The sequence below is a fragment of the Vidua macroura genome, chromosome 1, assembly GCF_024509145.1.
Source record: "Vidua macroura isolate BioBank_ID:100142 chromosome 1, ASM2450914v1, whole genome shotgun sequence".
Taxonomy (NCBI): domain Eukaryota; kingdom Metazoa; phylum Chordata; class Aves; order Passeriformes; family Viduidae; genus Vidua; species Vidua macroura.
In genome coordinates, this window is record NC_071571.1 from 25,629,259 (window position 1) to 25,643,717 (window position 14,459).

General features: G+C 35.2%; 1 protein-coding gene across 1 annotated transcript in view; it reads right to left on the reverse strand.

Moving 5' to 3' along the window:
- Positions 1-14,185, reverse strand: part of COL28A1 (collagen type XXVIII alpha 1 chain) — a 53,150-nt gene extending 38,965 nt beyond the window's left edge. Inside the window, 9 exon segments of the mRNA XM_053970336.1 lie at positions 6,018-6,071; positions 6,367-6,411; positions 8,820-8,864; positions 9,949-9,975; positions 10,647-10,688; positions 11,182-11,226; positions 13,029-13,588; positions 14,064-14,169; positions 14,171-14,185. Of these exon segments, the coding sequence (XP_053826311.1) occupies positions 6,018-6,071; positions 6,367-6,411; positions 8,820-8,864; positions 9,949-9,975; positions 10,647-10,688; positions 11,182-11,226; positions 13,029-13,588; positions 14,064-14,169; positions 14,171-14,185 (939 nt within the window).
- Positions 14,186-14,459: the final 274 nt, after the last annotated feature.

A 14,459-nucleotide genomic window follows, 5' to 3' on the forward strand; every position in this document is an offset into this window, starting at 1 on the left:
AACATTACAGAGTTTTCCTTCCAATAACTGGTGTTATGTACCTTGAAAGAGCTGTTGCTGTAGGTATGGTACTGTAGGTGCTGGGGTAGGGAGAGTAAGAAGCCTTGTGATAAAGGTCATGTAGGGTAGTATGAAAATGTTGTTCTGTGAAACACTTTTTTATGGATAGAAGAGAATGCCTGAATATTAAAGGAGAAAGAAACTCAACCTTCTAACAGACAACATGCAAAACTTGGAAACTTAAATGATTCAGTCTGTTTTAAAGACTGAATGTTTCAAATGTCAAATGGCTATTAACAAATCTGGGTTTTATCTTCTGTGGTCCTGGTGCAACAGGTAATGTGGCATTTATGAAAACTATGAAGTTCTGGCAAGAATATCACCTTATGTCTACATGTAAAAAGAAAAGTTTGCTTTTCCAAAAAGCTTTTTCATAATAATTGTCTTTGTTTAATGCTTTGCTCACATTTTTTTTCTCCCCTTATTGTGATTTTCCTTCAGGTGCCATGTCTTAAGCAATGGGAAGGAAAATTACACTTGTTCTGAGCTTAATATTTCTACATATTAAAATTGTAGCATTTTAAGCCTGGAACATACCTAACAGTCTAACCCAAAAAACCCACAATCCACCCCCCCTCAGTTGTTCATTATGTTAGGATGAGTTCCAGTTAGCGCCAATCCTTTTCAGAATGCCCATATATTCTGTAAGGAACACAAACACACTGTATTTCAGTCTACAATGTGATAATGATTAAGCAACAGTAAAAAAAAATCTTTTAAATTTAATGTTTTTATCTTTAATTTAAACATTGGCAACAATAATGCAAAGAGATTTAAATATTTTAACAGATATTATCGATATTTTGTATTTCTTAGTTGAGATATCTAGGAACTAAACTTGTTCATAGGAAAATTGCACTTTTTCCCAGTCTTCTGGGAAAGTTGTTACTTGCCACATAAGTAAGGAAGGAATTCATATGTCATCAGAGAAGAAAGAGAAGAAGCAGATCCCTTAGCAGTTTGTTCTGGGAAATGCATTCAGGAAAATATGCAACGATGGATTTTTTACAGAATTGTCCCAGGATGATTTTATGGGAAAAAACTGCTTTGAATATCCACATTCAAACTTAACCTTTTCCTTAGAAGTTTGAATATATGTCTGTTCATAAAACTTTAGCCTTTAATTGAAAATCTTACTACATAAATCAAATTTTCCAGAGAGGTTCCTTACTACAGCAGTGGGTTTCAAGAACATAATTCTCAGCATTTCCATAAAAATATATTGTGATTTCTAGAAACATGCACTTTATATCTAGTAGCGGGTTCAAGAGTTTAAATAAACGCAAGGTCAATTCTGAAACAATAACCGTAAGTACTCCCTGCTCATCACTTTTTTATGAGTAGAACACAGGTCATAACCAGATTCCATGCCTCAATTTTGTAATCTGTAACCATATAATTCAGTTTGTAATTTATTCACTGAAATTCGTGAATATTCACTATTATTGTCCTCACTGAAAAAAGAAAATCTTCAAAAATTACCTTGAGTTTACTCTTATGAGACCCTACTGGTGCTATAGCATGGAATACATTGTTGTTGGCTTGGGTTTTTTAAAATAAATATTAGTTAAGAATCTGAAAATAAATTACAAGCAGACAAAAAAAAAAGTCAACTAGTCTGAGTAAATCAATAGATATTTGCATGTCTAAAATAATTTTTTTATCCAACACTGAGAATACTAGGAGACCCCAATTTAGCTTTGCAAAGATGCTATGTTGATTACTAGAACTCTGTTTTCCATAAAATTCATGGTGATACTCTTTCCTTCCTGGAGAGGAAATCAAGATGAATTAAGTCTTTCTGTCTTAGAATGTTGGATTTTTCTGGGGTTGTATTGCTATTGAAGGGCAAAGCTGTCTTTTAATGTGAACACAACAATATGTTGGTAAATCCAGAAAAAGACATGAAGTAACCAGTTCAGATGCTTTTTAATTGTATTAACCAACTGAGTTAAGAGATATGTAGAAGCTAAGTAGGAAAATGACAGAAATCAGACCACTGGGAAAGTCAGACAATAGATGGGATTCTCACTGGATAATGTTTATGGTCATTACTGCTTATGATAGACTGTATTACATTAACAGAGCAGAACCAATTGTAGCACAGCTTTTCTCTTTGCCAACTTTCTGTTTCTTCTATTTTTAGTATTTTACTAAGTGAGATAGTGTCTTCTGTGTTTTGGAAATTGTTGAATCATCCAGCAAAATCATATCGTGGGACATTCTTGAATTCTTAGTGAGACAAGGAACACAAAATTTGAGTTCCTTGCTCATATAAGCTGCAGTATGACAAGAGTTGAGTGTCTCTGCCTTAGATCTAGGGTTATAAATTAGTGTTCTGCAAATTCAATTAATTATCTCTGTGTGAATTTTTTCCTATTGGTTTACTTTGTAATTCTCTTTAAGTCTTATAGCTGAATGAGGTGCACTTTGATCCAAGTTTTTATTTTATGTTACAATATAGATAATATGTGATGGCTAACAAAGTTGAAGAGTGCCTTAAAGTGAAGCAAATGTCTAAGAAAATAAAAAGCATAGATGTGAATAGTATTTCTTTTGGTATTTCAAATTACTGAAACAGACAAAACAGCATAGAATTTGGCTTTAAAAACAGTTTTCTTTGATAAATTTAACATCTTTGCACGAAACTTGTCAATGGGCAACAGAAAGTCAGTAAACCAGGAAACAAGCAAAAGAATCTTTGTTCTTTGCCCAGGATTTGCTCTGGAAACAGGCCAAGTTGTCTAGTTCAGAAGATAGGAGATACACAGTAAAAATTGCCAGTTCCCAATTCCTAACTCTGTTTGAGTGAAGTGCCCCATAACCCTCTAGTGTTTTTCTCTTAGAGCCATTAAATACTGTGTTGCAAGTTTACTGTTAACATGTGAAGTGTGAACAGTTTAGCATCGGTTAAATGGAAATGTATTTAGTCAGGTAAGTTAGTAATAATAATTTAGTCAGGTAAGTTAGTTAATAATAATCATGCTTTTATGGTTTTTAAAACAAAAATGGAGCTCAAATGTCTCATTTTAAATGCCTCAGCCTCTTTATGGAGAATGTTTATGGTAGTAAGATTATTTAGGTGGTTTTGAGATGTTAGAACTTAGCAGAATTGCAAATAAAATAAAAAATTTAAAAAATTTGCATAATGGCAAAACCTGGTTCCGGTTAATGCTACACTGAGCTGCCTTCTGGGCAGGATACAGGTTGTTCAACATATTCACACATGGTTTGAAAGAAGGTGGAAGTAAAGTGAGGAAATTTGCTTGTATATTAAAGAAGTTATTAAAGATAAGGATTGATTATGAAGCACATTAGAAAGACTAAGAGGTTAAGGATGTGATTCAGCTCCATATGACAGCTCCTAAACTTTCATGTCTACATGGAAACAGATTGGCTGAGTTCCTGTCAGTGGAAAGCTGTTCAGTGCAGGCAGCATGACTTAGAGAGCTTCAACTCACTACTGACAACACAATAAAGCAGTATCATTAGAAGGAAAGTATTATGCAGTCAGTGAAACTTCACATTGAGAGATTAGCCAGCAGCTTGAGAACAAGAAAATGCATATGAATAATAGAAGTAAAGAACGAGAAGTTCCTTTAAGTAATTTCTTGGATAATGTTTCTGGACACCACACTACTTTGCTTCAGACAAGTCAAATTGAATTAGTTGATGGTGCAATGCCACCAAGCCTCTCCTGCTGGTGGCTTCCAGAGCCAGTGGCACCCAGACAGCACCCAGATGACACTGTCCCCACCTGCATCTGCCACCTGGCACTGCAAAGTGAGAGGATTCATCTGTACCCATAACCGGCATTACAGAGGTGTGGGATGCACTGACTCAGCCAGCTACATGAGTGGACTGTACACTCCACAACTGAGACCCAAACACTATCTGTAGGCTGAGCTTGATCTGGAGTTCATATTTTGAGGAACTGAATCTACTCTTTCAAACCTTAACATGGCCCAGTAACAAAGAATAAAAGTTCAGCAGTGGTGTTCTGCGTTATGTCACACCAGTAGCAATGTCACCAAGAGGAAGTCGCCAGTTCAATTCAAAAAGTAGAAAGTATTAGAATGGAAAGGCCAAGGAACTGCACTAAGAATAGATTTATTTATTTTATCCAAGGCTATTATAAATAACTGCCACTTTTCAGAGATATTGCATTATGTGTCATGAAAACTAATTTTAAAAAAGCAATTCAGTAATCCTTTTGTGAGGACACAAAATATTGGAAAGACTGCTATGTGTCTGAACCAAAAAAGGCCTTGACCTTTACTAGCTGAATGGCTGTTTATTAATCTGAAAACAACCACTGATTATCTGTACTGATCATTAAAACATTTTTCACTCATCTCAAATAAGCTCCAAAATGCCAAAGGTTAGCTTTGGCATTAGGTATGGACAAGAGAAAACCCTTAAACATACATATGATTCTTCTATACTCTTTAAGTATAATTATCTAAGTGTATTAGCTAAACTTGTCTGGCAGTATTTTTATTATTATAGATATTTGAGCATAGAAAAATCTTGACTACAGACTTTAAATAACAGGCTGGGGAGTTGAAAGCTGATAAGAGAGGGAAGTTTCTCATTCTTACTGAAAATCTGCAGCTAAAGCCTAACAACAGACCATAAATATTGTATCCATGTGGATGGATTCTAGTGAAAGATGTATGTATTTTACAGCCATGAAAATATGTGAAGGGACTGACAGGAGGACATACAAGATTCAACAAATATGGTTTTCTATGTAACAGAAGTATCTGGTTCTACTGTCTTGGACTCATCAGTGTGAAATGACAAATAAAAAAATTACTGTCATTTGCTGTGCTGAAGTTAGAGAGGGACATGATTTTTCCACCACCAGTTTCTTTCAAACTTCATCCTAATTCTTTTTCCACTTCTGAAGTACTCTGCAGCAGCTTTCCCAATCAAACATTTTTTTTGAGAAGATGAAGAAATGAGAAGTATGAAAAAGCATTTGTCAGGAGGAGGAAAATCATGACGAATGGCAATATTCCAAACTTTTTATAATAAATATTTCCCATATCTAAATTCATTTCTGTGAATTTCCTAATTAAATTGTTGCCTAATAAACAAAACATGAGTGTTTATATAGTGCACCTTTTACAAAGCAGCTTTGTATGAATTAATTTGTATAACTTATATTGCTAGCCAGGTGATCAATAATTCTGTCATAGAAAGTCTCTGTATCAAACGGATAAATGGAAGATCTTTCTGTATTGAACATTGATGTTAATAACTCTTCCATGGGCAAGACAACCATATTCACATAAAGAAATTTCCCAAAGTTTTGCAAACCAGAAAACTTCCTAAATTAATCACACACTTTATCCAACTGGTTTTGCTTGACAAGGTGTAGTCATTAAATTATCTATTTTAAATATCACTAAGGCATTAATTGTCATAAAATCTCATACCTTGACCAATTTCAAAGTTGTCCTGAGTTTCTACAGCACATGAGCAATTAAAAATTATTATAAATAATCAGTCTGAAGGTTTTAACCTTCATCTAGAAATACTTAAAATCTTTAAACACAGGCATTGTAGGCAAAAACATTCTAGAAAGAAAGCTTCCCAAGTGATGGCAAAAGTCAAGACATATTCAGGTGATTGAAATTCTGACATAAACGCTGTGGCTCTAGGGAGGTCCTTGGTTGCATCCTATTGTGGATGTTCTTGGAGAAATGTTCTTACAAAATGTTCTTGGAGACCCAGATAAGAAAGTGGGTGCGTGTGCCAACAATACCAAGCCTTCATCACATGATGGTGCAGCACCCATGTGGGGACATTATTGCTGCGCAAATAACACCACTAGTAAAAATGCTACTGACAAAAAAGGACGGTAGAGTATAAGGATTCTACAGAATTTCTGCATCCTCTCTCCCTATATAAATAACATATTCATTGACACATATACAACTACATCTTACCTTGTTTCCTTGCATGCCTTTTGGACCTTGCTGACCTGGATCTCCCCTGATACCCTACGAAAAAGTCAAAGCAAAGAATGAGCTGCCGTTGAAGACATGTATAAATGTTAGGGTTTTATTTCCCCTGAATGGGGTACATTATAATATAGCACAATTCTAACCTCTAAAGGACAAGAGTTTTCTGCATCATACCCTGTGAAGTGCCCAATATATTGAATATTATTAATATTTAAAAACCAGTGCCAGCAGAAAAACATGGCTGTTTTTCACAGAATTAACAGGTTGTATGCACAAGAAACTTACAGAATATAATCTTTCCTTTTTATTTAGTAGCTTTTAGTTCCCTTACCTGAGGTCCCCGAGGTCCCGTAGGGCCCACAGAGCCCTGGAAACCCTGAGGAAAAATTAGATTCAATTATCAGATTTAAAGGAAATTTCAGTCTACTTTCAAATGTCAAGCACTTGACATGTACATGTAATGGCTCAAATCTCTGTTTAAGCACTTTCTAGAGACTTTATCCTCTCACCAGAGTACTGCTGCTCTCATACTGTGTTCAGTAATTGCCTGTAACATTCCACCCTCATTATTTGGTTAAAATGCTTTTCATATACAAAAAGCATAGTGAATGTCTAATTAACATCTTAGTTATTTGATTACAAAGTTTTTATTTGCTACAGGTTTTAAAATTTAATTCCTACAAGCATATTAGATATAGAATTCTTAATAAAACTGCTGCAGTGTCTATACCAGAATAGCTTCAGGTAACTTTGTTTCACTAACTCAAACTGCTGATGAGCTGCCCGGCAGAATCACACTAATAGTTCACAAAACCCATTAAAAATGCATCCAAAAAGTTTAAAATGCCATTTTAATACATTTAAAATGCTTTTTTATTCCACTAGCTGTAATTTCTCCATTTAATGAGTTCCTACCACTCACCACCAGTGCAGATTATTCAAAGATCTTCCTGCTTCACTGTTTTTTGTTTAGTCACCATAATGCATATTCTACAGAATTTCACTTCCACTTGAGTCAATACTCAGTTATAATTTATTTTTAAAGCAAAAATAGTTTTGAGCAGATTTACTGTTTTTTAATGTCTCTTTTCTTTTAATTAGTAACATTTCCATGGCCAGAGGCACAGGTAGACTGCTGCATTTTTCAAGACATGTCACATTTTGAACTTCTAATAGCCTTGACAAATTTAGCAGTGATACCTAGGCACGCACTCCATCAACTGCCCCCCACTAGGGACACAGAGTCAGAAATTTTAAACAATTCTCTGCTCCCTGGCATTTGCTTCCAGGCCAAGCATCAGAGAGAGAGATAACCCCACTGAGTTCCAGCCCATTTCCAGCCCGACTACACAAGCAATGGATGGTACCAAGAGTGATATGCTGACACACTGATGGCTACTTTTGGTAGCATACAAACGTATAACTTGACTCAGTTCTGACTTCAAAGCCAAACAGAAACTGTCTGAATTTCAAGCCTGAACAGCACTTGAAAAAGCTCTGATATATAGCACTAAAACTACTGGATACAGTCTGATTAGTGAGATTGGGAAGTTGTAGTGGATAAATGCAACATTTTCAAATTGGACTCCCAATCATGCTTCAATATCCATCACCCCAGTTAAAGACCAATCTCAGAATTCTGAATTTGCTTCTCATACAATTGGCTATATGTGTTCTGTGCCTGATTTTGTCCAGCCTAGAATGCTTTCTTTAAAAATAAAGCCATACCTTTGTTCTGTCTTCAGGATTTGTGACTGTGAAGGTGGGAATTCTGGAACTGACTGATCCCCATCAGAGGACAAAGGTTTTTTCATCACTGTCCTCAACAGAAATGAAGCAAGCAGATTTTTGGCAGTCCTGGCATGTTTTCTATAACCAGATTTCTTGGCTGCTTTGATTATGTTCTTTGCCAGCTTCTGAACAGCTTCCTTTTACCTTAGTAGACGTTTCACATAATGTCATGCTATTTCTCACATGCCTGGATAAAGAAGGTATGATCTTTCTTTATTCCTCTGAGAGATACAGCTCTCTCATTTTCCATTGATATGCCAGACTTTTCTGATTCACTGAAGTCTGAAATTTGCTGCCATTTTGAACCACAATATCCCACAAGATATTCTCAGCCTTTAGATCAGTGGTTATACATATATAACCACACACACACACACACACACATATATATATATATATATGGTTTGTACTTATACAAACCTGCTTGTATGAACTCAAGATACATGATTATCTCACTTAGCAGTCCATTATCCTTCCATCTTTCACAATGTCAATAAACCAGGTAAAAATCTGCATTCACTTGCAACACTACTGCACTCCAGGTTTAAAAGAAAGGAGGACTGGATAGAAGTGTGAATTCATATCAACACAGATGGGCTCGTAGACCTGAAAGCTGTTCATGTCAAGTAAGAACCTGCTTTTATTGCAATATAACTATAAACTCAAATTGAAATTAAACTTTAAAGGAAATAAACTGGGTGGTCTCTGCAAGATGCTCAGTCCTGTGTAAGCAAGGCTTGGCAGTGGTCAGGGCAGCTTTTGTTTTAGGTCAGGATCTGTATTTCTTTTGCAAAGTGGAAAAAAAAGAATGAGGTGAACAGCTGGTTCAGTTCTTACAAATTGTACTTCTACTATGAGTGTATCCCTACCACCATGGAATTATAAGGTATTCCAAATTTACAATAGTATTTTCAAGCTGTGTTTATGAATATGTTCCATGATTTTCTGGTATCTTCATCAACATGAAATAGTTCAAATAAAAATTATACTTACTATTCCTCTTTTTGGTCCTGGGGGTCCACATTCTCCTCTTTCATCCTTTATAAGAAATCAGAGGGTTCACAGCTAAACAAGATAACTTGATTACACTACATGCATTAAAGACTCTGCAAGCAGTACCACAAGAGGTTTAGTTGACTCTGAGGACCTGGAAGTGGCATCATTATATATGGTCTGTAGAAAATAAGATCTGCTCTACTCAAGATAGGTTGTTCCTGCAAATGCCTGCAAAATATCCAACTTATATCAGAGGATAATACATTTAATAGCTAATCAGTTTTGCTGCAGTTTTCCACCTCACTGCACTGTCTCCAGAGATCCTTTCCATGCTCTGATTTCATTACTGTGATGATTGAAATTTTCCCGAGTAACAATTGTGAGATTGCACATATGGAATGAAGAAAGAATTAAGTCTTTCACTGATGATTTAGCATATCTATAGACAACTGAAAAGTAGACCTATGAGTCTACTGATCCCATTTTCATGAAATCTTATCACAAAATTGACTGAAGCATTTTACTAATGAATACAAAGATTCATAGAGGCACTGCTTTTATTAACAATGTGGAGATATAAGTGTCAAACCAAGAAAAGTCAAAATGGAATTATCTCTGTTTCATTTTTGACTATGATGGTCCACTTTGCAATTCATCTCTAGAATCCTTCAAGTCACTGGAATGTATAGTTTTTTTATCTTTTTGGAGAGACTACATTGAAAATTTTCTTGATTGAGCATTAGCCCCTTGCAAATTATAAATAGGTTAAAAGTAAACTTTCTTGTGGTTCTTTCAAAAGCTAATGGCTGTCACATTGTGTCTTTCCACTTAACCTCTTATTCAACCCACAACTTCCTTTTCCTTCCAAAAACTGTTTTTCTGGTCATTGACACTTTTCTTTTTTAATCTTTAGATTACAGTCTCCGATTTTGTGGGGTTGTTTTTGTTTTGTTTCCAGCATTCCAGTCTGTAAGCATTTACATAAATTTTGATTTTACTTCTGGGGATTGCATCAGGAGCTTTCATGACATAAAGACAACACAAGCTCTTTTTTCCATTCTTTCACATACACTGTAAGCAAGTGACAATTTATTTTCAGACTATTTCTATTCCACAAAAAACTTACCTTGTCTCCCTTGTAGCCAGGAGCTCCCTATTCAGAAATTGAAAAAAAGAAAAAATCATAAAGGAGAAAGCAAAGGCCTAACATACAGCTAGTTTAAGTAGAAAAAACCCCAATCCCCCCCATAGTAAAGAACTATGTTTCAGAAGTTTAACTATTCACAAATAAAATATCTCTCTGAAATTGTTTAACATATAATTCTCTGCAAATCTAGATGTGTATTTTTACTTATTTATTAAATATGAGTAAATTAAATATGTAAATATGCCACTCAGTTTGCTGCCTCCTAGTAGATACATGCTGTCATTTAAATGGGACTTTTTAACAGAGTTATTCTTATACAGGGAGTAGTGTTAATCTTTCTCCAGTGAATCAACAAGAAGTCTGAGAATTACCAGGTGCTAGAAGCCACCAAAGGACCATGCAGTGTTTTTATCAGGTCTGTCTTTGGGATAAGTCTAATGCAAGTCAATTCAAAATCACACAGCTTCAGAAGTTCCTTCTCCCAATGTCATCTCATCTCTATATTTAAGCACATGGCTAGAATGTTTCTCTCAGTATACATGCTTCTGTAAACCAGTCCTAAGTGTAGGTGCTTTAAATAATTGAATAAAGTAGACACATAAAAAATGAAAATAACATTTTTAGTTCAGAAAATGTGAAAATACAAAATATGAGTTAGAACTGTAGTAGTCACATACGTCTTCCCCTTTCTCTCCATGATCTCCTTGTTGAGCATCACCCTATTGGAAACAAAGGAATACAACTGAAATATGTATTGCACTAAAACCAAGAACACTGTTAAACAAGCAAGACTGTTTTTTCCTATTTAGTAACGTTCCCACTTCCTCCTTCCACAATCAAAGATACACATTTCCTGATCATTAACATAGAAAACTGAACTATTGTCATTAGATGATTGAAATCTTAGTTATTAGAGTGAACCCCTCTGATCAAGGGATCCGTGTACTGTTAGAAAGCTCTAAGGAACCTAAAGAGCCTTCAGCTATATTCAGAGATCTCTGCTGTCAGAGAAAAACAGGAATCATAGGCAGTGTTATCTTGATAGCAGTTTAGTTTTAAATTTTTGTCTCACACTTCTAAAGCAGCTAATTATAAACTAGCAAACCTCAACATTTAGAACTTATTTTAACATACTTTTCCTTTGCTATATTCACATCTATGGTTTGAATAACTGGATAGAAATTTGCTTTATTTCTTTTAAATTCATATTACCTTGTTTCCTTTTGGTCCTGGGTCACCTTTCTCCCCTTTGCTACCCTGAAACACAGCAGGAAAATGTTATTATTATTGTGAGGATAAAATTATCCAGCTTGTCTAAGACTATATTTTAGTCCAAAATCATCCTGGTATAAGCTTTGGTAGAAACCTCCACTGATTCAAGTATTGTACATGTGACACAATATTCCTTTAGCTAAACCCACTCTGGTATTATAAGGTATCTACAAATATTTTTTAAACAATATTCAATGATAAATAAATTTTCTACATGGCATCTGAAAAATATAATCAGGAAGGCATTACAGAAAACAAACACAGTTCTTCCTTCCCATTTCTCAATTAACCACCACTATCTCATCTTCTCTGCTTAGGAAAAAAAAACTGTACAGAACAGTTTAGGGTCAACATTCAGCAGCTCTAAGGAAAAAGTTACTCCACCATTTTTTGTTACTCTTTGGAGGATCATGATGGTTGGGACTAGAAAGTTCAGCGTATACACATCTGTATAATAGGCTGCATCTAATAATTTTGGATAAAATAACTTAAAAATTCTTGGATCTAAAATTTTAAATTGCAAACAGAGGTTCTGGTGCACATTATCTAGATGCACATTATCCACTAGGATTGAATGATAGGCCCTGGTGTCATAACCTGCTTATGGTATGGTTGACCCATTAGAGAATAGGGAGAAAGACAAAAACCTCTGAATGTACCTTGCTTGCCTCTGGGGGAACTATTAAAGACAGAAACATGGTCAGAGAGGTCACCCCACTGTCTGAACTCACACTTTTCTGTTCCTTACTAGAACCAAGAAATATGTGCTGAAGTGTCACAAGAGAAAAGTGAGTGTTGGAGGCAGAGTTTTAGACCTTTCCTCATATATCCATTACCCTCAGACTTTTGAACCTTTACCCCTTACAAAAATAGAAGTTGGTGGTGGATTAAAACCTTTGCCTAATGGAGCTTTCCTTTCCCACTGCAAGACTCAAGAATAACTTTTTTTATTTGGGCTCTGAAATCACCTACTCATCCACAGTATTTTATTACCCAATAATAGAAATATATTTTCAAGATGTAGTATCTGACTATGGATAGATCTTTTTTTCTGACCTCTATTTACAGTGGCCTTTCACTACCAACATGATACGCTAAATATCAATCTTTTTGCAGTACATGCATAGCTAATGTCTTGTTCACCTAGTAACCAATTAAAGTACTGGGCAGTTTTGATCTTGATTAAAATTCAAATTTTTCCTCTCTAGTTTATAGACTCTCCAAGGTGAATGGTTGAGATGGTGAATACCTTCATCCTTCATTCTTTCCTCAAAGAGGCAAGAACCCATCTGTGGAGCTACTCATACAGAAAAGAGTTCTTGGTAGGAAGAGAGGGTTATTGCATGTGACATGCAGTGATCAGACAAGACATGAGAATTAATGGGATAGTTAAACAGACAGTATTAAGGCACAGTGCTAACAAAAGGGACTGTGAAAAGACTTCATAAACAGAGACTTTCTTTTGGAAGACCCTACAAACAAAATATGTAGGGGAAGGACTCAGTGATTATGCATGAGATCAAGCTACCTTCTAAAGTTTTTTCATATGCTCAGAAACACACTCTGTGTGCTGGGATATGTGATCAGAACAGCTGAGCTACTATTATCCAAGCACACAACTCTTTGGAGAGTGGCTAGCAGAAGGAAGCTCCATCTGCCCTGACCCCTGCTGTAGCAGAGAAGGCACCACAAAACCCTCTGCACTGTCCTCAGCGCTTACCTAATCAAAATTAAATGAAATCTGCCAAGGATAGACACATGACAAGATTAACATCAGTATAACTTACCAGTTCCAATGCTACATCAACTACCAGATTCTGATCATCCAGGCACAGGACATGTTTAGAGGATGAATCACCAGATATCATGCGCAGTTTTTCTTCTTGGATTGCTTTCTTAGAAAGGCCAATGGTAACAAAATGTATCCCAAGACTTCTAGCTGTTGTGGCTATACCCTGGACATTAGGGCTGTTTGGATGATCCACACCATCAGTCATCAAAAAAGCCACTTTCACACTTCTCTTATGACTTTCAGTTTTAAACAGATGAGTGGCATTTGAAATTGCATAATAGGAATAAGTGCCTTGGCCAATAAAGCCCAGAGAATTGATTTTCTCCTTAAAATTCTGGACATTTTTCCAGGCTGTAAAAGGATGATCAATGCTGATTGTGCTACTGAACTGCATATTTGCTAGTTTGACACTATACATGTGAGACTTAACTGGCTTCATCTGGAAAATTCTGTCAGTTATGTTTTGAACAAAATTCTTCTGTACATCAAACAACTGATTTTTGACACTTTCTGAACTGTCTATGATAAAGGCTATATCAATGAGACACACATCACCTGTAAGGGAACAAGAAAGTTAAATCTATGAATGATAGATTACAATAGATTTCAGATAATTCTCTGCAAAAAATAATTTTCCCAAAGATTCTGTCTTTCCAGTAAAAAAAAATCTAAGGATAAATTCCACTGTAAATTCCATCCAAGAAATTCTAATGAAAACTGTCAAGTTAGGGTCTTGATGGGATTGTTTTAGTATTTTAGTTGATTTTGTATAGAAAATCTACCACATGAAATTTCAAACAAAAAATCAGGTTTCTTATAATTTCTCTTAAGAGATATGCATGTCCATGAAAATTATTGATCAAACTGGAATCCATGTCCAAGTAGTCAAAAAGTATTTTCCAGCCCTTATAATCAAAATAAATCACATTTTACATATTCACATGAAAGTTATCAATTACTGAATAATTATGCTAAAATGCATGGATACATGCAACACAGTCAATCACAAATTTTAAGAAAATTATTTGACCTTCATCTTTTAGCACATGAGAGTAAATATTCTTTCCTTTTCTTCTGTTTTGCCCATGTACTATCTGGTTTGTTATCACAGTCAGAAGTATAAAGCAAAAGAACAAAACATTTTTTCCTCATAGTGACTTTCATCCCAAATAGACAACTTTTCCTTCCTGTTAAAAGTAAAAAGCCACCTGTGAATACCTCATTAACAGAAACAAATAATTAAATACAGATACTTTAAATACATATTCGTGGGAAACATAGTTCTAGAGAAAATATATAAAAAAACACTTATAAAAAGTCATTGTGTAGGTAGTTTAACCACAGTAACTAGCACTATCTCAACTTTAGCTCACATGGATAGTAGAACCTGTTCATTACAGATGAAATATGGGTATAGCACTGCCTT